This window comes from Ovis aries, chromosome 20 (genome assembly GCF_016772045.2).
Source record: "Ovis aries strain OAR_USU_Benz2616 breed Rambouillet chromosome 20, ARS-UI_Ramb_v3.0, whole genome shotgun sequence".
Classification (NCBI taxonomy): domain Eukaryota; kingdom Metazoa; phylum Chordata; class Mammalia; order Artiodactyla; family Bovidae; genus Ovis; species Ovis aries.
In genome coordinates, this window is record NC_056073.1 from 24739837 (window position 1) to 24766225 (window position 26389).

General features: G+C 42.8%; 1 protein-coding gene and 1 non-coding gene across 2 annotated transcripts; both read right to left on the reverse strand.

Annotated features, from left to right (window-relative positions):
• Positions 1–8308: 8308 nt before the first annotated feature.
• Positions 8309–21949, reverse strand: GSTA1-1 (microsomal glutathione-S-transferase 1-1). Its single transcript, XM_012100853.5, has 7 exons — positions 21910–21949; positions 16298–16412; positions 14059–14110; positions 12946–13078; positions 10334–10475; positions 9231–9362; positions 8309–8678 (listed from the first exon to the last, which is right to left on the reverse strand). Exons 2-7 carry the CDS (start codon positions 16382–16384, stop codon positions 8553–8555), a joined length of 672 nt encoding a protein of 223 aa, XP_011956243.2. The 5' UTR covers positions 16385–16412; positions 21910–21949; the 3' UTR covers positions 8309–8552.
• TRNAG-CCC (transfer RNA glycine (anticodon CCC)) lies at positions 12665–12737 on the reverse strand. Its single transcript has one exon. It is a non-coding gene; the product is annotated as a tRNA-Gly (tRNA).
• Positions 21950–26389: the final 4440 nt, after the last annotated feature.

A 26389-nucleotide genomic window follows, 5' to 3' on the forward strand; every position in this document is an offset into this window, starting at 1 on the left:
GTTTACAATTTGGAATAATAAAAAATATTAAGAAAATATACTGATACATGGCTCCCTGGTTGTCATTCCTTAATATTTTATGTTAAATAGTGTTAAACCACTGAGGGCATCAGATCACCCTCATTCTATACCGTGAAGATCAACTACAATTAATTAACTACCATTCTCAAAACCAACAGCAAGAAACATCTCTATTTCCAGGGAATCCTGCCATTTTCAGAAGACAAGACAGATGCAAAGATGAAAAAAAAATCTGTCTTCCCCTTATTCACTTACAAAATATTTTCAATATTATTGCATGTTATAGAAACTCATTGTAGACAAATCAGAAAATATGGATAAGCTAAAAACATTTGTCCTGCTTACCGGCCTTTTTTCTCAGATTGAGCAGGTGTTTAATAGATGTGCATTTTTCCTGTGCCTGTCTACGTCTTAATGAGTAGAAACACGGCATTCGCAAGGTAGAGATTGGGTGCTTAATTACGTTTAAAAAGAATCCTGTGTGAGAGTGGAGTGTGTGTAAGGGCGTCTCTTCTTTTTTCCCCTCTTCTCTTTGTTTTCACAAAATAAGTTCTCTTTCACACTACTATATATAAGATAGGTAACCAACAAATACTTACTGTATAGCACAGGGGACTATATTCAGTATTTTGTAATAACCTGTGATGGAAAATAATCTAAAAAAAGATGATAACTGAATAACTTTGCTGTATACCTGAAACTAACACAACATTGTAAATTAACTGTATTTCAGTAAGTTTTTTAAGAAAAACAACCCCAAATAAGTTATCTCTGGGTCTGCTCATGATGCCCAGTATTAAGGTTTTCTCTCCACCTCCTCTTCTTCTGTGTCCCCAAACTTTCTCATTTCAGACAGTTGGTGGTAGGGATCCCCCTCTTTCTCTCTCACATATTTTCACCAGCAAAAGAAAAAAAAGGGCGGGGGGAGGAGCTGACATAATCACCTTGGTGCTCTTCTACAAGCCTTTGTTTGATTCTTGGGAAGCCCAGAGACATTAAGTGATTTTCCTAAAGTCCCTAAGCTAAAGGGTGGGAAGGACCAGGGCTGGGATCTCTTCTCTCCAAGCCCACCACCTTCTGGATACTCATGTCTTAGCAAATGTTTAATTTGTATTTAACTACTTGTGATAGGAAGAAGCCATGTTCCAAAATTAATAACAAATACAAGAATACAGATAGGGGTAACCAAAATAAACCAAAGCTTCCCCCAAAGCATTTTCCCCTAAATTTAAAGATTACTTGTGACTTTTATGAAGTGTGACTTGCAGGGAAAAAAAAAAAAAAAAGCATATGTCCCTGATTTCAATTTCTCCTAAAATTTCTCATGTCAGGAACTGCAGGCTAATTTTTTGCTGTCTGGTTTGGCAAGCCTCCAGAAGGTCCCAGAGTGGAGCCCAGTCTAAAATTCCAATGGGGCCATTCTTGTTACCTTGTTAGGTCTCGCGGGCAGCTGGGGAAGAGGGGAGAGGGCAGCTGTGAACCCCGTCAGGCCCAGGGGTGCAGTCTGGGTGGGGCCATGAAACATCCTGGGATGCATCAGAAGTCCAAATAGATACCGTCAAAAGAGTTTTCTGGTATATTAAGATTGTCTTTCTCCAGATTACACAGAAAAGTTTTCCCAGCAGAACTTTGTTTTAAAAAAATGATGTGTTTTTCTCAATTTTTCAATGTGCTTACAGGCTTACTATGTGAGGGCTTACTATCTGCAGGGGCTCCAAAGATAAAGTGCAGCTGTTCTGGCAAAGTTGTATATGCTAGAGCATGATGATTCAACTTCTGAAAATTTGCTATGACTCACATCATAAGGGAAATTTGGGCACAGAAGGTGAATATTGACGAGGAACTTTCTTCTAATCCTGGCCGGCTCAGATGGTGCCAGCACTGAAAATAAAAACCATGAGGAAATCAGAAGACCCAGGAAGAGCATCACATAGCTCAGATTTGGCCCTTCCCCTATTTGAAAAAATTAGATCATTCGAAGAAGAAATGACAAGTTAAATGCTATTTTTTATATTAAGCAGTTCTTTTTTTACTGTTTTAGGAAACAGTTGCCTGTTTCTTAACATTCTCGAGACACAGTTAAACACAATACTTGGCTGATAAGAATGAGAAAAGCATTGTGTCCCTTTTTTCCTTCCCTCCCTCCCTTCCTTCCTTTGTTAAAATCACTGTTTGCACCACCTTGGATCAACAACCAGTTACCACAGACTTTGGACACTTATTTAAAAACACTGAGTCATTCATTCACAGCTCAACATTTAAAGAATCAGTGATAAAAAGTGCTTTTTGTTTGGGTATCATATAAAGAGTTTTGTACAACTGCTCCCTAAGTAAGTTCTTAATGACCCCCTGAGATCAAAGTCATTTTCTTATGCTGTTATTTATTTATTTCTTTTTGTCGCATTGCAGCATGTGGGATCTTAGTTCCCAACAGAGATTGAACCCATGTCCTCTCCACTGGAAGCACAAAAGCGTGGAATCTCAACCACTGGATTGCCAGGGAATTCTCGGCCCCCATCCTTTGAATACATTTACAATTCATTTATTTTACAAGTTTTACAAATTATGCCAGCATACTTATCCATGAAACTCCAGAAAGCTAACGAGTCTAGTTGAGTTGGCAAATCCACACTCTGACCGGTTTTCAGTTTTCTCTTCATCCTTTCTTTTGGTGCAGAAGCAGATGAGTTTTTTCTTTTTCAGTTCAAGCTATGCTTTCAAATAGCTACAGTGTGAAATTATACCTCCCAAAATACTGTATCATCTGGCAAAAGCTTATGGAAGAAAGCCAGACATTGGATTCTCACTTCATTTAGAATAAGATCCAAATTCCTTGACAGGACTGAAGGAGCGTGTCATCTGCCATCTGTCGCCCCTTCTCATTCTACAAGTGGCTCAGATGGTAAAGAATCTCCCTGCAATGCAAGATACCCGGGTTCAGTCCCTGGGTCGGGAAGACCCTCTGGAGAAGGGTATGGCTAAACCCACTCCAGTATTCTTGCCTGGGGAATTCAATGGATAAAGGAGTCTGGCGGGCTACAGCCCACAGGGTCGCAAAGAGTTGGACATGACTGAGCAACTAACTCTCTTTCTCATGCCGGAAACCACCCACTACCCTCCAGGCATGCCTCCTTTGGCTTGGGGTGCCAGACACTGCTTTCCACTCCAGGGCTTTGAAAATTCTGGTGTGTCCATCTGGAACTATCTTGCCCAACTCCTTGCGTGTCTGCTTCTTTCTTACATTGTGTCTCAGTTTAAATGTCACTTCCCCAGAGTGGCCTTCCCTCATCACCCACCTAAAGTAGAGCTCTCGGGCCTTCCCTGGTGGTCCAGTGGCTGAGATGCCACGTTCCCAGGGTAGGGGGTCTGGGCTCGATTCCTGGTCAGGGAACTAGATCCCACACGCCACAACTAAGACCCAGCACAGCCAAATAAAATAAATACATAATAACAACAAAAAAATAAAAGTAGAGCTCTCATTGGGCAAAGGGTACAAACTTTCAGTTATAGGATAAAGAAGTTCTGAGGATCTGATGTATAATGGTGACCCTAGTTGGTAACATGTGTGTAAGTTGCTCAGTTGTGTCTGACTCTCTGCAGCCCCATGGACTGTAGCCCGCCAGGTTTCTCTGTCCATGAAATTCTCCAGGCAAGAATGCTGGAGTGGGTTGCCATTTCCTTCTCCATGGTAACATTATATTGTATTTTTTAAAAGTAAATATGTAAGGTGATGAAGGATGTGTTAATTTGATGGGGGCAACCATTTCATGATGTATATCAAACATTTTAAAAATATTGTACAATTTTATTTGTCAATTATACTTTGTTAGAGCAGGAAAAGATAAAGCAGAACTCTGCCCTCTCGTCCCCCTGCAACTCGTCTCTGGGACAGACCCTGTTTGATTTGCTTCACATCCCTATCATGCCGCTCCTGGGTCTCATCCAGGTTGCCCTGCCACACATGGCATTTCTGCCCAACGTCAGACACTGGAGCCTTTTCAGAGCCTTATTCACAAGCCTGAGCTCCAGATGGGGGAGGGCTGTCACTGATAACGTGTTATTTATTTTGTGAAAATTCTGACCTTTTGAAATGAAGCAGGATTGGGTGGGATGAGTGTGACAGCATGTTGGCAAGGAAGGCGTTCGAATCACAAAACTAAGATGAGCGGTATGGACAACATGAACGCTAGAGTGATGGAGGGCGGGGGTCTGGCAGAAGGTTGCTGATAGAAGAGGAGACGGGGCTTGGATTTGCAGTAAAGAAATCAGAGGATAGATATCAGGCAAGACTTTTGTACTATTAGAACTAATATGGTGGTTAGTTCATTCAGTAAGAAACCTAAGCTCAAGACTTTGGAGAGACGTCAAGTCAATGCAAAGACTACTTGAGTTTTGGAAGTGACAGCAGAGAGGGAAGGAAATACCAAAGGGAAAACCAGCCAGGGATGAAAGAGGACTTTTTGGATTTGTTTTGGAGTGCTTGTTGTTGTTGTTGGTTTTGAGGGGCGGAGATATAGATGGCTAAGGGGAGCAGGACAGGAGACCAAAGCCTGACTGTAATTAGACGACAACTTCCCAGAAGAGAGAGGCAGCCTGGGTGGGGAGAGAGGAATTGTCCAGAATGACCATCACAGGATAGATTTGTGGGGTTTTACTTGCCTCCTTTAGTCTTAGCATCATATTTGGGGGGTTAATTGCCTTATAATAAATTGCACATAATTTAAGTGTACAGTTGGATACGTGTGTTTGTTAGTCACTCAGTCAAGTCCGACTCTTTGTGACTCATGGACTGTAGCCTGCCAGGCTCTTCTGTCTATGAAATTCTCCAGGCAAGAATACTGCAGTGTGTTGCCATTCCCTTCTCCCAGGCGTCTTCCTGACCCAGGGATCCAACCCTGGTCTCCTGCCTTGCAGGCAGATTCTGTACCATCTGAGCTACCAGGGAAGTCCAAGTGTTGACAGGTATACACCCATGGAAGAATCATAGTCAATATGGTGAACATTGTATGTCCTACGCCCTTGGACTCCCTTCCCCCTGCTCCTCCCCTACTATGTGTTACTTTCTTGTCAAGATAGACTAGTTTGCATTTTCCAGAATTGTATATAAATAGAATCATACAAGTGTTGGGTTTTTTTTTTTGGTGTAGTTTCTTCCACTCAGTGTATCATTTTGAAATACGACCATGTTGTGTGTATTCATTCTTGTTTATTGCAAAGTAGTTGCGTTAGCTTTCTGTGGCCATTGTAACAGATGACCACACACTGGGTGGCTTTAAACAACAGAAATTTATTCCCTCTGGAGGCCTGAAATCAAGATGTGGACAGGGTTGGTTCCTTTTGAAAGCTCTGAGGAAGAATCCGTTCCATGACGCTCTTCTAGCTCCTGTTGCTGCCAGTAGTTCTTGGGGTTCTCAGCTTGTGGAAGGATCACTCTGATCTGTATCATAGAAACGGAGGATGGAAAAGGACATGGAATAGACGGACTGATGGAAGAAGGTGAAGAGATGAGGGCATGAGAAAAGTGTCAAGGGGAAAAGAGGAGAACGCTCCAACTTAGCCTTCCATCAACAGTTTTAGTTTCTCTTGGGAGCAGTTTATGTGGATTTACGATTGTTTAAAATTTTTATTTATTTATTTTAATTGGAGGATAATTACAATATTGTGATGGTTTTTGCTGTACATGAACATGAATCGGCCACAGGTATACATGTGTTCCCCCCCTCATCCTGAACTCCCCTCCCACCTCCCTCCCCACCCTACCCTTCTGGGTTGTCCCAGAGCACAGGCTTCAGAAAAAGCAATTTTTCTGTTCCAGCAAGCAGATTGCTCTCACCTGAAGAGGCCCCACCTACTCTGAGCAGTGAGTTCGGCGGATGCCATGGCTGAACACTAGGTGGCGCACTTGCACTCCCTGGGGTCTGGCATCCTAGGGCTTTAGGAAGCTCTGTGGCTGTGACACCCGCTTCTGCTGTTCTTGGGTGACTTCCCACAATTAGAAATAAAACTGAGCCTAACCCTCCCTTTCCGTCCTAGATCTCAGACAGAGATCTTTCCTAGATCTCTATGATTCCACTCATCTGCCGTTTGCAGCGCAAACCTTCTCAAAAGGGCTGTCAGTGGCTGCCATCTCTGTATCAAACTTCCCATGAGACCCTGCCCCGCCCCCGACCCCACAGTCAGATGTCTGTCTCAGCACCCCGCTGCCGTCTTCAGTTTCCAGCTGTGTGATGCCACACTTCTCTGCCTCACAGATGCCTCCTCCTCAGACTCCTTGGCTGACTCCATCCCTTCGAGGCCGTCTCCTCAATCTATCACTGTCCTTGGAACCATGACTTGCGATGCCAGGTCATAGGTATTGCTGTTTCCATCTTGGTCTCTGGACTGCTTACTCTGGGCGAAGTTAGTGGCTCCATCATGAAGACACTCAAGCAGCCCCATGAAGAGGTGGACAAGGAGGTCTTTTCCAGCAGCTGTGAGAGTGAACCATGTTGGCAGTGGAGCCCCCATCCCCAGTCAAGCTTTCAGATGAGTGCAGACCCTGCTGAGGGCTTGACTACAGCCTCCTGGGAGATCCCAATCCAGAACAACCCAACTAAGTTGCTCCCAGATCCCTGACCCTCATAAACTGTCTCGGGTAATAACTGGTCAGCTGGACTTCACTAAACTTTGGGGTGATTTGCTATGTAGCAGGAGATAACAGATACACTCATGCCTACCTCTCTGACCTCATCTTTCATAGTTTCTCACCATGCCTCCCACCATGCTTGCCTGCCTGCTGTGCCTGAAGTCCACCAAAGTTGTTCCTGACCAAGGCCCTGGTCCCTCTTGTTCAGATCCTGTTACCCTGGGTCTTCTCATACTGGCTTTTTCTGGTCAGTAAGGTCTTAGTCTGCTCTGACCACTCCTTTAGAGTTAACTATTGCCCCATCACCATCCACATTGCTCTTTTATTTTCCTTATATAATAGCATTCATTGTTAAGCATAATTAACTTTTAAATTTTATTTATTTATTCATTATCTGAGCAGGAAAATGCTCTTATGTATCATCACATCTTCTGTGCCTTGAAAAATGAAAGAAACAAAATAGGTGCTCAGTAAACATTCACTAAATAAAACAATGAATAAAATCTTTTAAATACGGTTTATTGGAACCATAATCCTTAAGAAGATTTTATCAATTTCTGAGTCAAAGTCTAAATTTTTTTAAATGAGGTATGTTTATCTGGCCTATTGCCTTAGAATGTTGCAACTATGTTGAAAGCTTCAAAGGACAACATATTCAAACATAGCTGTAGAGTGCAGAGGGGAGGTGAACAAAGATTGTGGGGATCACAGTCAACACGGATTAACCTTGTGCTGACACACGGCTGCTGTGTCCAAGCAGCTCTGGTTGGAAGAATGTTTCTGATACAGATTTGTTCTTCCAGAAGATTTTGGAAAATTGACAAGTTGCTATATACAATGGGCTTCCCTGATGGCTCAGATGGTAAAGAACCTCCTGCAATGCAGAAGACCAGGGTTTGATCACCTGGTCGGTAAGATCCCCTGGAGAAGGAAATGGCAACTCACTCCAGTATTCTTCCTGGAGAATCCCATGGACAGAGGAGCCTGGTGGGCTACAGTCCATGTGGTTGCAAAGAGTTGGACACGACTGAGCTATGAACACAACACTATAAATAATAGCTCAAATCTTGATCCAATCCCCCCAGGACATTCAGAGTAATATCTACTTACATTTATATAAATATAAATATGTATTAAAATATATATTTAAAATATGTTTGTAAATACATACGTATGTAGCATATCTCCATGAAAATGCTGGATGATGTAGGGATCAAAGACCAAATGCAAATAACTTTGTAACAGATCTCTATGTGTTTGTGTCACAAATTACCCAGGAATGATACTCAACAAGCATGATTTTGGATTAGAATTGCCCATTTCATTGTTTCTCTTACTAATGTAACCTCCTTGGTGACAGGGACTATATCTGGTTTGCTAATCCTTAGTTATCATGCTCCTGGAATACTGAATGTTCCCTATTAGATATAAAATAAAGATTCCATAACTGAATAGGAAAAGGGGTTGAAAACGTGAAGGAATGAGATTGTCTGAAAAAAAGAGAAAAGTTTTAGGTTATGGGTCAGAAGAGCAGCAAAGCGCAAAAAGAAAAGACTATTTTTGTGACACCAAGCACATCAGATGAAAATTTCTACTTAACTTGCTTTGACAGTGATAGCTGGTATTTGCATAACTTTTTTGAACAGATCAAACAGTCCATGATACTTTTTCTCCCTTTATTTATGTTTAGGTCTGAAACATTCTAGGAGGAGATCATGATTTTATACGTGATCAAAACTAAATAGATTGTTTTGCAACTAAATTTGCATTCTACTGAAATCATCAGCTAAACTTTGAAGAAGTTTATTAGTTTCACAATAGCCAAGATCTACATTTAGGTAAAGCACTTCATTGTTGGAAAACTTCAGAAGAGTGATCCTGCATGTCATGGGCAGCCCTGCTTGCTTTATTTAATCCTGAAAATCCTCTTTGCTTCTTCCAGAGTTTTCTCATCCATGGGAGGCTTCCTCTGGCTGCCAGGCTGCAGAAACTTCTTCACGGCCGGGAGATTGCTGACTCTGGCTTTCAGGCCCTGCAACGCACAAGAGCACAGCTCAGAGTGCTGCTAAAGACCACCCCGTCACGGACACAAGCCTGGGACCCCAAGACCCTCCTAGACAAGGGCCAGCCAAGGCCCCTCCATCAGCACCAGGAGGAGGCTGGACACAGACGCCCACTAAGACAGGAAGATGACGGCCCAATAGCGTTTTCCCCAGAGATGTCTTAGTGTAAGACTCCGTTCAACTCCTGAACTTCCTGATTATCAGTCCTGTGGGTTCACCCTCAAGTGCGGTATGAGGAAAAGAAACGTGTCAGATAGCAAGACAGGAAAATGAAAATACAGGGAAATTGGGCTGGAAGTGAAGACAGAAAATATGAATGGTAATCCGTGAGGCAAGTCAGAACCAATCTGCTCTCGGAGGGGGAGAGAGACAGGCAGAGAGAGACCAGCATGTGAGAGAAGGAACAGGAGCTGAGGGGAGGAAACGACTCAGCGCGGACCCTAGCATCCCAGTCCCAGGGTCCAGAGAGCAGATGCCGAGTGAGGGTGTGGCTGGCCCCCCAGGGCCGTGGGAGAGCTCACCTTCAGCAGAGGGAAGTTGGCCAAAAGGCTAGGGTCCAGCTCTTCCACAAGGTAGAGAAGTTCAACCAGGTGGATGTCAGCCTTGCTCAGCTTGTTGCCCACAAGATAGTCTTGTCCGTGGCTCTTCAGCACCTGGCGAATGGAGGGGTCAGATCAGGGACACAGGTCCTGGCAGGCTGGACCCCTGCTCCTCCCCTGCCCCTCACCCAGCCCCACTTCCATCTCTGTCCCTTGCTAGGCAGGTGGGAACCTCAGACCTTCTGCTCCCCCTGACACATAAGCAACAAATTAATACTTATGAAGTTAATGAAAGAATGATTTAAATTGTATAAAGATGACAGTGTTGGTTTAAGCTTTTCTTTTACATATAAGCCTCCTGTATCTTATATTTTTTTTTTCAATTTTTCAGCTTGTGATTTCTGTTTAGCATGATTTAAGGTAGTCTAATCATGAAATGTTCTCCTCTTACATTTAAAGAGAAACATTACTACTAAGATGTATACTAGGTGTAATGATGGAACATTAATTTCTTGGTTTTGTATGACTTTCTTTAAGAGTCTGAGAGCCATGTCCCCAAAATTTGTAAATTATTTTCTCCTGAATAACTTTTCCTCTATCTTTTTGTCTCTACCCCACCCCCCCCATATCTCATCCACCCCCAAAAGACTATTGCATTCTGCTGACAGGCAGCTGGTCTCATGTCTCCCTACACATGGTATCAGAATACTTTCTGATGTATTGCTGACATCATGCTTCTCTTGGACCAAGGCCCCTGCACCGTGTTCTGAGGATCCATCTACTCCAGGCTCCAGTGTGGCTCTCAGAGCTTTTGAAGCCCAAGTTCTAAGTATGTGAAATTCCATTGAATAGAGAATTCCAGATTGGCTCTGAGTAAACAGAAATTTGGCTGAAAATATTATAATTTGGGTAAAACTGGTGCAATTTCCCTCATAGTTGACTTCTATAAAGTGCCCTGAGAATCAGACTACTACATTAGTATTCAGACAGGCTCACAGAGGTGAAGGTCAATACCCTATCAATGCCAAGCACTTTTTCCTTTGTCCTTTGATCTCAGTGCCAAAAATACCGAACAGTCCACTCACTTTTTCAAATGCAGGGAGATAACGGTTTGTTGTACTCTGTTTGATCTGAGCTATTTTGGCATCTTTTTGATCAGGTGGGCACAGTGGCAAAAGCAGGATCATTTCACCCAAATCTGCCACACCCTCTGAGTACATATCAATCCTGAAAAGACAAAATGACCAAATTGTCAGATATCTCCTGCCTTAGGTTTTACAGTTTAGAAAGGCTAAGAGCGGGACATCAAGAAATGGCAACGTAATTCACCTCCATTGCGTGCATTTTTCTATGCCAGTCACACCGTTATGATTTTTTAAATTAATTTTAACATTTCATTCCAGAACAAATCATCTAGATAGATATATATGTCTAATATTTTTGTTATACACATGGCCAAATATAAGAAGAGCATATCAGTGACCCATCCAGAGTCACAAGAATGAGAGAAAAGGGTGGAAGCAAGGCAGGTAACCACGAGACCACATCTGGGTTTGCCATCTCTGCGTTAGTGTGACGCATTAGTACCACCTCGGTCGTATCGAGAGAGAATCCTGGCACCGCCACCCCTGTCGCATCCTTTTCCCTCTCTTGTCCTGTTATAACACGAGGCTTATCTGACTGCCCAATACCAGCGCTTCTTCCAGCTACACTGCCCAATACCAGCGCTTCTTCCAGCTACACTGCCCAATACCAGCGCTTCTTCCAGCTACACTGCCCAATACCAGCGCTTCTTCCAGCTACACTGCCCAATACCAGCGCTTCTTCCAGCTACACTGCCCAATACCAGCGCTTCTTCCGGTTACTTCCCGTGGAATATGGTTCCACAGTGCTCTCCATACGCTGCCGCTGGACTCTGGCTTGTTTGCGTTTCTCAAGACTCTACTCAGAATATCCCCTGCAACACTGCATTTCTTCTTTCTGTGCCCACAGTGCATAGTCCAGGTAATTTTGTTGTTTTTCTGCCAAAGATGACTTCCCACAAGAGTCCTTAACTAAAAAGCTTTGTTGAAATATAATTCGCATACCAGAATGTCACCCTTTTCACGTGTAAAACTGTGCAAGTGGTACAGTCTCAGGATTCTGTACCATCATCATTCTCTAATTCTAAAATATTAATGTTTTCATCACTCCCAAAAGAGATGCTGAGTTGTGTTTTTGTTTTTGTTTTTTTTTCAGGCGTTCAACATTCCTTCCTTTCTCCAGCTTTGGCAGTTGCTAAACTGCTTTTGGTTTTATGACCAGGAATGTTCTGAATGTGCCAGACAAACGGAATCCTACAATATGCCTTGTTTGGGTCTGGTTTCTTTCTGTAAGAGCATGTTTTCAAGTTCCATCCATGTTGTAGCATGGATCAGGACTTCATTTCTTTTCGTGGTCGCATATGTTCCATCGTATGGATGTGCCTGCCTGTGTTCAGCCATTCACCAGTTAACGGACATTTGTGCTGTCTTCGCTTTTTGAATGTTATGAACAACAGCACCATGAACTTTTGTGTACAAGTTTTAGTGTGGTTGTATTTTTAGTTCTCGAGTATATTCCTAGTAGAGGATTGCTGAGTTGTATGGTAACTCTATGTATAGTTTTTTGCGTAACTGCCACATTTCATGATTCAATCATATAGTCCCATCACAACACAGAGGAGCCCCCCCCCCCCCCCCCCACAAAATATGGCTGCAATGAATAAGTCAGGCTGCTACATGTGAAGAGTTAGTTGCTCAGTTGTACCCGACTTTGCAACCCCATGGACTGCAGCCCACCAGGCTTCTCTGTCCACGGGATTTTCCAGGCAAGGATACTGGAGTGGGCTGCCATTTCCTTCTCCAGGGGATCTTCCTGACCCAGGGATAGAACCCAGGTCTCCTGCACTGCAGGCATTCTTTACTGACAGAGCTATGAGGGAAGCCCCTGGCTGCTATTGACATATTCAAATGTTCCAGACAACATTTGGGCTCAATATCTGCTAACCTTTGTCAAGCGACCAGTTCATATAAAAGACTGATAAATCAGGTTCCTGGTCATCATTCTCATAATTTCTGGAACTTAAAAATCAGCTCCTCTAGAGCCTTCCCTTCTAAGGCTTTATCCTCTAGACACTCAGATGCTTTGTCCCTTGTCCCTAACTGCTGGGGGGGTGTTAAGCTCAAAAGGGCCTGAGCTTCTGGTGCCAAGGTTCCACCATCCTCCCAGCTTCATAGTCCATCCGTGTTTGGAGACCTCTGTCACCGTTCTATATCCATGGTCCATATCCTCTTACACAAATATATTAAAATGAATTTATTTAATTTATTTATATGACTGTGCTGGGTCTTAGTTGTGGCATGCGAAAACTTTAAGTTGCAGCCTGTGGAATCCAGCTCCCTGACCAGGGATCGAACCTGAGTCCCCAGCATTGGGAATGCAGAGTCTTAGCCACTGGACCACCAGGGAAGTCCTACCTAAATTCCTGGTTCCACTCCAAGTTTACTCTTCCCTCACCCTCACAGGTCTCTAGTACTGGACCTCAGTTACACCATGAAGGTCTATGCTGCTGTTGGTCATGATCTCTGTGAGCACATCCTGCTCACTCAGGGAAGCCCCTAAATTGTTCCTATTAATCACAGATGAAAGAACAGAAAAAAAAAAAAGAATACCGTACAGGGCTCTCTCCTTCATGTCTTTCCCGTAGAGGTTATATTTAGTGGCAACGTAGTTGAGAATGGCTCTGGTCTGCACCAGCTTTATCCCATCAATTTCAACCATTGGCACTTGCTGGAACATCAAACTCCCATCTTTGGAAAGAAGAAAAGAAGTAGAGTGAGATGTTGGAGTTTAATTAAACTGAAATTTTTTATGAATCAAACTTTTTGTTGAAATGGTTGAAGACATAAAAGGAAACAAAATTTTTACTTGGTAGAATATCAGTAGGAAGAGCATTTTGCTTTTAGCTTCCTGTAGTCCTTCTTATCAATTTGTCTCTTACTTTTCAATCTGTCATTTCACTTTTAATTTCCCATCCAGATCATGGGATGTGTCTTTATTTTATGTATTTGACTTACCTTCATGGATTTTTTAGGAACAATATAGGAGAGGTTCTTCTAGCCAGTTGCCAAGTCAAATGAGATATTTCTAAAGTGAGCCTCCTGCGGTTGATGGCATTAAGGACAGTTCTAAGAGAAACTCCTACATACGGTGTTTTGTATGCTCACCAAATCCCACCCCCAGACAGTGCGCGGGGCAGCTCTCTTTTTCCAGCTCCATTGCTGCTGGCCCTTGTGCTTTATCTCCCTCCTCACAGGCTCACCTGGACTTCAAACTATTTCAACACCAGTTGGTTATTTGAGTCTGCAATATTGCTACGATATGACCTTTTCAAACCCATTAATGAAAAGGACTCATGGCAATGGCTGGGCCTCTTTCTCTTCTCTTCTCTCGGATGCATGTGTGTTTCCTGACTTTGGGTGGCAGGGCTGTGTGGCATCCTGAACTGGTGTGGTCACTCACGGTGCAGAAAGGCAGAGAGAGCACAGAGAGGGCATTCATGGGGCACCGGGGCTGGCTCCTATAGCAGATACTCGCATTCCAGCCCTTCTAAGTCCTGGGTGAGCTGCAAGACCTCCTCGAGGAGCCCCAACCCTTACCTTTAACCATGTTTCTCCCACTCCCCTGATGCACACCCACCATGCACACACATGGCATTGCTAGTGATCTAACCTCAACCGAAGACTTCCACTAGATACTCCTATCAGAGGAATTTAGTTCTTGGTCTTACCATTTTTTAACTTATCCAGGTCTTCTGGTTGTTCTATAAATTTCTCTTCAAACTGAAAAACAGAAACAGCCAATGAGTCTTTGTTATTTCATTCCACAGCGTTCATTGCTGAACGTGCCAATGAGTCTTTGTTATTTCATTCCATAGTGTTCATCGCTGAACGTGCCAATGAGTCTTTGTTATTTCATTCCATAGCGTTCATTGCTGAACTTGAATGTCCCCTGTCTGGTGCTATGTAGAAGATAAGATTTCCAAGTTTGACAGCAGACAATGATTATGGCTTCTTGGAAATTCAGATTAGAGCCACCAAGATAAAAGTGTGGCTTGTAGCACATAACTGCTTATTCTGCAGGTTCGGGTCCCCTCCACACTGTCTCTATCTCTGTCAGTCGTTAGACTTTATTTGGGAGGAGGATGTCACTGGAGAGAACGGATAGCAAGTTCTAGTTATGGAGTTCTAATATCTCTGCAAAGCCTTTCTCTTCCTATAAGGTCAGGACAGGGTATTGCGTGTCCCCCAGCATGGAGTATCCATGGGGTCAGTGACCCCCAAGATGTCACCAGGGGCCTCTGCTGTATATTACCTCCTTCCATTCAAGTTTATATTTTAAAAGGGGTCTTGATGGTGAGGGACTTCCCTTGTGGCTCAGACAGTAAAGAATCCACCTGCAATGCAGGAGACCTGGGTTCAATCCCTGGGTCGGGAAAAGCCTCTGGAGAAGGGATTGGCAACCCACCCCAGTATTCTTGCCTGGAGAATTACATGGACAGAGGAGCCTGGCGGGCTACAGTCCATGCGATTGCAAAGAGTCGGATATGACTGAGTGACTTTCATGTGTAGATTCTTGATGGTGAAGAGTTTGGGAACAGGGAGTTTCTAACTTGCTAAACAGTTTACTGTGGATCTGCATGAACTCACAGGGTCAGTTTGTGCAGTCTGCATCTCCCCCCGTCAGGCTGGGCTGGACAAGAGGAGGCCTGGCTGCTCTCAGTGTCTCAGCGCCTCCTGTGCTGAACTCATCCCACCCAGGAACTCTGAACACATCCTTGAACCCCAGGGCTGGACCGCAGGGAAAACTGTTGGTTGTTGATTATTAGAAATTAAACAAACTGGAATGGCACCGTTTGAATTTTTTGTGTGTACTTGTTTCTTCACATACTTGAGAATGGATCAAGCATGAAGCAATCAAGTGGTATCTGAGGCTTAGGTAAACATGCTGTTAGGAAGCTAAGGGAGTACACTAGAGCTTCCCTTTGCAGAACCCCACCTCACCTGCAGCCCTCCTTTACTGCTCTCCTCTAAGGGACCGAATCTCCAGAGTGTGTCCCCGACTCCCTCCCCGGGGAACCCTCACAGAGTTGCTGGGTCCCTCTGACCTGGGCTGAGAAGTGTTTTTCTCAGTGACACCTCTAGAGGGCAGCACTCAACAGAGTCCCACAGAAACCTACAAATTTGCTGCTGGGAATATGGCATTGTAACTCTAAAATGTTTGGGTGTCCTTCTAGGTGCTCCCACCCCCTTTTAATCACCCACACACTGTCTGCATCCTCACTAGGGTGTAAGCTGCCCAGAGGCAGGGATTGTATCTGTCTCATTTGTCCCTGTATCCATTCAGTTCAGTTCAGTTGCTCAGTTGGGTCCGACTCTGCAACCCCATTGACTGCAGCACACTAGGCCTCCCTGCATCGCCAGGTCCCGGAGTTTACTCAAACTCATGTCCATTGAGTCGGTATCCATTAACCAGCTTCATTGTATGTCATCTATATGCTTATCCCCCGTCCCCTTGTAAGAATTTGAAACAAATCCCAGATATCCATATTTTCATTTAAATACTTCAGTGCGTATTTCCAAAATATAAAAATATAAAAACTATTAAAAGTAACACGGTACATTACAATACCTAACACATTAACAATAGTTACTGAATATATCTATTGATATTTAATGTTCACATTTCAAATTGTTGTATAACTGTCATATATAATATTTTACAATTTTAAAAATCAAATTCCAACTTAGGACCACACGATGTGATTAGTTTCTTAAATTTATTCTAATTGTTTATTCTGTTTGAGAGGAAGAAAATTTAATAATCCATAAGAACAAATCTGTTTATCTCTTAATAGCTGACAAATTTTCTTTAATGAAAAACAACAGGTCATTTAGAAAGTCTCCTAGCTTACGTGAGAAAAATTGTTTGATACTGTCAATTTATGTCCGACTGGAGATGAAACCTACCTCCACTCCGGCTGCAGCCAGGAGCCACCGAATGCACTCCATTCTGCCACGTCCATTGAAGTAGTGTAGCTTGGGCTTCCCCACCATGATAGCAGTCCCCTGCTTTCTCTAAACACTGATGAATGAATGAATGAATAAGTGAATGAATGAACAAAGATAAAACCTCAGAAGCCAAATGCATTTTATGATATATGGCTGAACAGCACCAACAGTGCTGAGGAAGTGTCGACCTCCTTCATGGCAGAGTTGGAAGAGTCCCTGGAATGTCTTCCTTGGTCCATATTCTCACTCCTTTAAACCAATCATGGAAAATTGTACCAAGCCATTCTCCAGTCTCCACGGGGTAAAATCTGATTGTCTTGGCAGGCTAAGAAGTAAGTCTGTGGTAAGGATGATGGGTGGGTATTAGAGAGGGAAAGGACTAGAGAACTAGTATATATGTATTTTTAATTAATGCATTTATTTGACTGTAACAGGTCTTCTCTGTGCCAGGCAGGCTCTTCTTTTCAGTTGCACCATGTGGGATCTTTAGCTGTGGCAAGGAAACTCCTTAGTTGTGGCATGTGGAATCTAGTTCTGTGACCGGGATTGAACCTAGTCATTGGAGAGCATGAAGTCTTAGCCACTGGATCACTAGGGAAGTCCTGAGCACTAGTATTTACTGAAAACCTCCTAATGGTCCTGCTCCAATGTTAACCCCTTTGGATGTTTAATCCTCCCAACAATCCCGTGAAATAGTGTTTGTGGTTTTTTTAGTTAATAAAACCAAAGCTCAGAGCTTAAGTGACGTGTTCACAATCATAATCCAGTTAGTGATGGGTGTGGATATCCACACCTAGGATTAAAATGAGGACAAGGCGGGAACCTACACAGATGCAGGCCCTGGGACCCTGGGAGGGAGGGGCCTTGGAGCCAGAGGGCTTCAAAGAGAGTGAGGAGGAGGAGGTGGAGACAGAGGCCACAGTTCAAGCTCCTTGGCTGTTACACAGCATTAGTTCAAAAGCTGAAATTAGGACTCAGATTTGCTTAATGGTTGCTCAACAATCTTAATTCTTTCTACAGGCTTGGGATGCTAAGTCCGTCCTTTTTCTTGCAATTTTAGATTCTACCTCTCTGCGTACATCTTCTATCTAGAACAAGGGGTGTTGCTGCATGAACTTTACAGTCTGGGATGGATCTGACATTTGTTCAATGTTTGTCACGCAGTGGGCATTGTCACAAATTTATCTTCATTTAACCCTCCCCAAATCACCTGCTGTGACGTTTGTCATTGCTCTCACTTTGCAGTTGAGAATATTGAACTTTCTAGGGTAACTTGCCCAAAGTAGGTGGCAGACTTGGGATTCAAAGCTACTTCTATATGAACCCAAAGCTTGGTTTCATTTTTCCATATTAGTGTTTTTCCAAATGTGCATGACAATCCTTCAGTGGACTATGAAATCCACCAATTTTTAAAGTAGAAGAAAATAGGAAATATCAAAGTCCCTTCTGTGTTCAAGAGGTAACCATCATTCCATGAAATTTTAGTTTTGCTGCGTGTATGGGTAAAGGAAAGCACATGGGCACAGTTATCTGGTCATTGCAATGGTAAGAGATACTTTGGTTGGGTCCACTCAATGAAGTTTAAAAGCCCTTAGTCTACAGCAGCCTGCCTGAAGAGTGGACACAGCAGGGGACCAGAGAATCAAACTCAAAGGCTCTGGACAGAACTGGTTCTGTTATGACTGTGAGTGGAAACATACAAGACTCATTAAAAGCAGGAGTCCCAAAGCCAGGATGTATGGACAAACAGCTGCATTTTCTATGCAAATCCCAATGTTTAGAAAGCACTAAGATTCTCTTGCAAAATTTTGTTGTTATGGAGCTTGGGACAAAAATATACTTCTCTTTACCTAATAATCATCTCCTGAAAATATACACGACTGGAATTTTAGATGCCAAATGTTTTCAATATCCACATTTTTGATGTGAGATGAACGGTCTAACCTTTGGAAAATCAAGGATCTCTTGGAAACCTATTTATCCCATCTGTCTGGAAGTTGAGATTGTGTATATTGTACTTTTCTTATCATGGGGAACAGAGGAGCTGTGATTCAGCAGAATTCTGAGAAGGTGTCGCTGTGAGGTGGAAGTCACAGATCCCCCTCACACTAAGCTCCTTCTCACACTAAGCTCCCTTATCCAATAACCAAGGATCAGGTTACAAAGGGAAATGAATTTTAAAATTACATAATATTTATCGTATCTTTCTTATAATATCTTTCTTCATCTTTTGACGGCTGGGGCAAATGTGATATAAACCTCCTGGTCCCCAGAAAATGAGAACTAGAGAGATTCAGTGACTTGCCATCCGTCACACACACGTGTTCCCAACTCACACTCAATATCTAGCAAGAGTGTCCACCTCTAGGACAACTCCAGGAAATAGCTTCTAGTAGCCTATTATCAGGAGGAGGAAACTTGAATTCAAAGAGCTGAAGCTACTTTCCTAGCTCACTGGTTTTGTGAGCACTAGGGTCCTTTGAAGGCATCTTCTGACTTCTGATCTGGGCTCCCACCCCAACCAGGTAACACTTAGGCCCTCTCTCTGTTGATCTCTGAGACCCTCAATATTAGTTTGTTACCCATTCAGAATCCGTTAGTCAATTAACAATTAAATGGAAGAGAAGGAAACATTAAATTCATGAGTTCCTTTTCTGTTAGCTAATTCCTAGGGCTTGATATGAGCAAGCACAAGCTGGAATCAGGATTGCCGGGAGAAATATCAATAACCTCAGATATGCAGATGACACCACGCTTATGGCAGAAAGTGAAAAACTAAAGAGCCTCGATGAAAGTGAAAGAGGAGAGTGAAAAAGTTGGCTTAAAACTCAACATTCAGAAAAATAAGATCATGGCATCTGGCCCCATCACTTCATGGCAAACAGACGGAAAAACAATGGAAACAGTGAGAGACCTTTTTCGGGGGGGCTCCAAAATCACTGCAGATGGTGACTGCAGCCATGAAATTAAAAGATGCTTGCTCCTTGGAAGAAAAGCTATGACCAACCTAGACAGCATATTAAAAAGCAGAAACATTACTTTGCCAACAAAGGTCCGTCAAAGCTATGGTTTTTCCAGTAATCATGTATGGATGTGAGAGTTGGATCATATTTAAAGTTGAGTGCCGAAGAATTGATGCTTTTGAACTGTGGTGTTGGAGAAGACTCTTGATATTCATTTGGACAAATAGAAGGTCAAACCAGTCAATCCTAAAGGAAATCAGTCCTGAATATTCACTAGAAGGACTGATGTTGAAGCTGAAACTCCAATATTTTGGCCACCAGATATGAAGAACTGACTCATTGGAAAAGACCCTGATGCTGGGAAAGATTGAAGGCAGGAGAAGGGGACGACAGAGAATGAGATGGTTGGATGGCATCACTGACTGGATGGACATGAATTTGAGCAAACTCCAGGAATTGGTGACGGACAAGGAAGTCTGGCGTGCTGCAGTCCATGGGGTCACAAAGAGTCAGACATGACTGAGCGACTGAACTGAACTGAACTGATATGAGGAAAAATGCATAAAAACATACCTTACTTTAACTGAAACCCTAAAAACTTACTACGAGTAAATTGAGCACTAGTATAACTATATTTGACCTTCACAAGGAGGTAGGCTTATATTCCCTGAAAGGAATGTGTGTGTGTGTGTGTGCTTAGCTGCTCAGTCGTGTCCGACTCTTTGTGACCCCATGGACTGCAGCCTACCAGGCCCCTCTGAGCATGCAATTCTCCAGGTAAGAAAACTAGAGTGGGTTGCCATTCCCTCCTCCAGGGGATCTTCCCAATCCAGGGATCAAATCCATGTATCTTGCATTTCCTGCATTGGCAGATGGATTCTTTACCACTGTGCCACCTGTGAAACCCAAAAGGAGTGTATCCTGGGATAATCCAGTGTGAACTAAAGGAGTTGTATCTGGGAGCTGGTGGGGAGCAGGGCCCTGATGACAGCGTTTCTTAGCAGAAAGAAGGAAGGCTTAGAGGCAAAGCCTAACTGCTTTCCTTATGAGGTACATACACTCAGGGGGGTTGTTTAATCTCTTTACCTCAGCATTCTCTTTTAAAATATAGTTATATCTACTAGTGAAGGCTGATGAGAAAATTTAAGTATGAAAAATTCATAATAGGGACCAGGAAATTTCCCTCCTGCTCCCAGTTCCTGGGAGATGGGCGAGTCTCCGAGCACACTGGGCAACGTGTGTCTATTTACCTCTTGACTCAAAGGTCTTGTAGGCATAAGAATTTATACATATTTAGATTTTTTTTAACTAAGTTATGCTGGTTCTCTCACCAAATAAAAGATCAGTGATGATCACTGATTAGTTACCCTGGATTGCATGAAGTTTTTGGCAAAGATTCAGGGAGATACATCTCAGCGTATTTCCCTCTGGCAGTCCCAAGATTGTAGCTGGCCCCTGGTTGAAGCATGCACCCCCGCCTTGCCTTGCCCCTCAGGCCTGGCCCTGCCCCGCTCACTCCCTGTTCTGGACTCCCTGGAATTTTTCCTGCCCCATCCCTCACCCCCTTGGCCACAGCAGGAGCTCAGGGTCTCACTCTCAACACCTGATGGAAAAAGATCCCTTCTCTTCAACCTCTGGTTCCTTACCTGAATATGCAGACCCTTCACTGATCTTTCTTCAACACCTTATTTCTGTTGATGTGTACGAGTATTTCCTCCTCTTAACAAGTTTCCTTCAAACCTTCTAAGGCCTTTGTTTTTCCCCCAATATTGTTACTTACAATAGTGCATTAACACCTGCATTCCTATTCGAACGACTGGTGCCTTCTGAAAGTGAAAGTGTTAGTCGCTCAGTTGTGTCCGACTTTTTGCGACCCCATGGACAGAGGAGCCTGGCAGGCTACAGTCTACAGGATTCTCCAGACAAGAATACTGGAGTGGGTTGCCATTTCCTTCTCCAGGGTATCTTCCCAACCCAGGGAATGAACCCAGGTCTCCTGTATTGCAAGCAGATTCTTTACCATCTGAACCACTGGAGAAGCTCTGTACCTTCTAGCCACGTGAATGTCTGTGCTTTTTAAAAGCTAGTTTCTGCTCCCATATTATTTAATTTTCCATCCAGACCGCTTTTGGAGGTTTGCCAAGAGTTGTTGAAACCCAGAGAGAGAGGGGGACTTGCCAGCTGGCTAATCACAGCACAGAGCTTCTGTTGACATTCAGACTTATTCCTATAATAATATATCTTAATTTTTAGTCTTCACAGCCCACATAGTTTTACAGCGTCACAGTTTGCACCTGTTGTGTGTTGACTCCGTCTATGGAGAAACTTGCTTCAGCAAAAACATCTACTCTCTCGTTCACACTAGTCATATTCTCCGACTGTCTAAAATGCTATCATTCTTTTTTCTCTTCACATCATGAATTTTTCTCAGATCTAAGTTCTCGCGCTTAATGTTTTACGTTCTTTATTTTTACACTTCTGTAAAGCTGTATCCAACAAAAGTAGACTAAACAACTTAAAATGTCCCTTAAACCACGATGTGAGTACAAAACAGAGTTTTTCTTGTGCCACGGGCACACTATACTAACATATAAAATCAGTACTTACCTTAGGACTGTCTGTCTCCCACTTGACTCAGCTCCTTAATGCCAGGTCCACACGTGTTTATAAGCTGCTGTTACAGTCGACTAACTCCGCCTCTTTCAAGAGGGCAAGAGCTCAGTTAGGGAAAAGGCTCTCCTACCGTGTTCAGAGCTGCAGATTCCATGCTAGATTAAAAAAAAAAAAATGATGAGTCATTCCCTTATCATGATGCAACTAGTTAATATGTTCCTTTCAGGGTTGGCAATTAAAGATTAAACACAAAATTTCAAGTTGTTGGACCCACTCTGCCAGAGGGTGAAGTTTTGAAGGATGACTTTTTCTTCAGCTTTTTTAACCATGAGAAACAAATTGAGATATAGTTAATTACAATGTTGTATTGGTTTCAGGTGTACAGCAAAGTGATTTAATTTTATGTGTATATATAGCCTTTTCCAGATTCTTTCTGCTTATCAGTTATTGCAAAATGCTGAGTATAGTTCCCTGTGCCAATACACCCTTGTTGCTTTCTCTTTTACATACAGTAGTGTGTATACGTTACTCCCTAATTCCTAGTTTATCTCTCCCCCACCTTTCCCCTTTGGTAACCATAAGTTTGTTTTTTAGGTCTGTGGATCTATTTCTGTTTGGTAAATAAGTTCAATTTTTTTTTTTTTTTTGCATTTCACATGTAAGAGATATCATATGATATGGTATTTGTCTGACTTACTTCACTTAATATGATAATATCTAGGGACATCCATGTTGCTGCAAATGGCATCATTCCATTCTTTTTTTATGGCTGAATATTATTCCATTATATATCTACCACGCCTTCTTTATCCATTCATCTGAAGATGGATATTTAGGTTTCTTCCTTGTCTTGGCTACTGTAAATAGTGCTGACATGAACATGGCACATACCTTTTTGAATTCGAGTTTTCTCTGGCTATATGCCCAGAGGTGGGATTGCAAGATCATATGGTAAGTCTATTTTTAGTTTTTTTAAGGAACCTCCCTACTGTTCTCTATAATGGTTGCACCAATTGACATTCCCACCAACAGTGTAAAAGACTTACTTATTTTCCACATCCTCTCCAGTCTTTATTTTTTACAAACTTTTTAATGATGGCCATTCTGACTGGAGTGAGGTGATGCCTCACTGGAGTTCTGATTTGAATTTCCCTAACAGCTAGTGATTTTGAGCATCTTTTCATGTACCTTTTGGCCATCCGTTTGTTGAATTATGCTTCTTTGAAAAAACTTAATGAAAGGTTTTCGTGAATCGAATGCAAGGACTAGGGCAGATGATAAACCTCTACTGTGGGGACACCAGGGAGCTGGTGTCATTAAAGGGCATGGGCGCCTCTGAAATACTTTTTTTATATTAGGTTGTGGATAAACTACAGGACACTCAAATTTAGGCACACAATAAATAATTTTTCAGAAAAGTATGCTCTAAACACTGTATGAAATATATGAAAAAATTACTTACTGTATAACAGAAATTCACATTTAACAGGTATCCTGTATTTTATTTTAGCTACTAAATCTGAGGGAGGAAACAGACTTAACAGGCTCCATCTTTCAAGCAGGACTCCATCTTGGGCCGGACTGTGGACTTTGAGCTATATGCCCAGTATCTATGGAAACGACATACCAACTGGAAAACCAGATGCCAGGATGGAAGAGCCCCAGGGCTCATACCTAGACTCTCCATCACCTAAAAAAATACCCTAATTAGCTGTGTAACTGAGTAGAATCATAAATTCTATTATGCTTATTAGGGTATGACCACTGGCCTATTGATAATTGTCCACTGTTAACTAACTTAAGGCACATGAATCCCAGGTTAACTTTGATTGTATCTTTCTTTTCCTTTGTTCAGACTAGTTTCAGGGAATTTGGGGGGAGGGGGTGGGTTTGGGCACGTACACTTGGGGAACAAAATGTTTTCACAAAAACTGGTCGGGGTCCTTGGCCAAGAGGAGACTCTGCCTTGGGCCCACTGGTGTAAAAAAAACACACTCCACTGTCTGCATTGTCCTGAGTGAGTTTGTTTCCCGGAACGCATGGCTACAACAAATCTGGCAAAGCAAATTTTATACTTTTTCCTCCCTGCCTCACTCAGATCAGCTTCCCTTCTCTGTGGACCTTTGTTCACGCTATTTGCTCTGTTCAGAAAAATACTTTAGAGCTATCTTGAGCTCCTACTCTACTTCCCCTATAATGTCTCTTCTTACATTACCTTGACACTATATGTTTTAATATTAAATTAAATTAGGACTCCCCCTAGAGCCTCCAGAGAAAATGCGGCCCAGTCTGTGCCTTGACTTTGGACTTCTGGCCTCCAAAAGTGTGAGAGAATTCATCCTGTTGTTTAAAGCCCCCAGTTGTAGTAAGCTGACACAGCAACCACAAAGAACCAACGTGGTCCTGCTTACTCACCTATCGGATTCAGTTCAGTTCAGTTTAGTTCAGTCGCTCAGTTGTGTCCGACTCTTTGCTACCCCATGAATCGCAGTACGTCAGGCCTCCCTGTCCATCACCAACTCCTGGAGTTCACTCAGACTCACGTCCATCGAGTCAGTGATGCCATCCAGCCATCTCATCCTCTGTCGTCCCCTTCTCCTCCTGCCCCCAATCCCTCCCAGCATCAAAATCTTTTCCAATAAGTCAACTCTTCGCATGAGGTGGCCAAAGTACTGGAGTTTCAGCTTTAGCATCATTCCCTCCAAAGAAATCCCTGGGCTGATCTCCTTCAGAATGGACTGGTTGGATCTCCTTGCAGTCCAAGGGACTCTCAAGAGTTTTTTCCAACACCACAGTTCAAACGCATCAATTCTTCAGCACTCAGTTTTCTTCACAGTCCAACTTTCACATCCATACATGACTACTGGAAAAACCATAGCCTTGACAAGATGGACCTTAGTCGGCAAAGTAATGTCTCTGCTTTTGAATATGCTATCTAGGTTGGTCATAACTTTTCTTCCAAGGAGTAAGCGTCTTCTAATTTCATGGCTGCAATCACCATCTGCAGCGATTTTGGAGCCCCCAAAATAAAGTCTGACACTGTTTCCATTGTTTCCCCATCTATTTCCCATGAAGTGATGGGACCGGATGCCATGATCTTAATTTTCTAAATGTTGAGCTTTAAGCCAACTTTTTCACTCTCCTCTTTCACTTTCATCAAGAGGCTTTTTAGTTCCTCTTCACTTTCTGCCATAAGGGTGGTGTCATCTGCATATCTGAGGTGATTGATATTTCTCCCAGCAATCTTGACTCCAGCTTGTGCTTCTTCCAGTCCAGCGTTTCTCATGATGTACTCTGCATAGAAGTTAAATAAGCAGGGGGAAAATATACAGCCTTGACGTACTCCTTTTCCTATTTGGAACCAGTCTGTTGTTCCATGTCCAGTTCTAACTGCTGCTTCCTGACCTGTATACAGATTTCTCAAGAGGCAGGTCAGGTGGTCTGGTATTCCCATCTCTTTCAGAATTTTCCACAGTTTATTGTGATCCACACAGTCAAAGGCTTTGGCATAGTCAATAAAGCAGAAATAGATGTTCTTCTGGAAGTCTCTTGCTTTTTCCATGATCCAGCGGATGTTGGCAATTTGATCTCTGGTTCCTCTGCCTTTTCTAAAACCAGCTTGAACATCAGGAAGTTCATGGTTTACGTATTGCTGTGCAGCAAATCCTACACAGCTCATGACTGCATCCATCCCACAATTAGTAAATTGCTCTTTAAAAGGAAGAATTCTTTTTCTCAATATAATTACACTGTTCAATCACACTAAAATTTTATAATTTATATAATTTACAATTATAGCTCCTTAATTTCATTGAATGTTCAACGTTCTAATTTTCCCCATGTCTCATAAAGATTTTTTGGTACTTGGTTTCTTTGTAATAGGGCCCAAGCAACGCTGTCATTAGAGTGATATGAATACATATGTCTTGAAGACTTGGATGAATGAATAGAGCTGTCAGGGAGATGAGAGTGGGTGGGGAATTCCCACAGCCCATGAAAGAGGAAACATAACAGGCTCTATCTTGAAAGCAGGACTCCATCTTGGGCCGGACTGTGGACATTGAGCTTTATGCTGATTTCAGTATCTATGGAAACGACATACCAACTAGAAAACCAGGCCCCTGAAAGGCAGAGCCCCAGGGCTCTCCATGGCCTAAAAGAATACCCTGATTATCTGTGCAACCAAATAGAATCATACATTCTATTATGGTTATTAGGGTATGACCACAGGTCTATTGATAATTGTCCACTGTTAACTACCTAGGCTTAAGGCATATGATCACGGGTTAACTTTGATTGTATCTTTCTTTTTTCTTCATTTAGACTAGTTTCAGGGAACCTTATAAGCATAATAGAATGTATGATTCTATTCAGTTACACAGATAACTAGTGTATTCTTTTAGGCCACCAAGAGTCTAGATACGAACCCTGGGGCTCTTCCATGATGGGGGTGGGGTCCTGGTTTTCCAGTTGG

Excerpts from the sequence above, each read along its gene's own strand:
- GSTA1-1 (XM_012100853.5), bottom strand. The coding sequence starts at position 16,384 with ATGGTGGGGAAGCCCAAGCTACACTACTTCAATGGACGTGGCAGAATG. Across the intron at positions 10,476-12,945 it reads GACATGAAGGAGAGAGCCCT|GATTGATATGTACTCAGAGG; the intron begins GTACGGTATTCT and ends TTGTCTTTTCAG. Across the intron at positions 8,679-9,230 it reads CCAACTTCCCTCTGCTGAAG|GGCCTGAAAGCCAGAGTCAG; the intron begins GTGAGCTCTCCC and ends TGTGCGTTGCAG.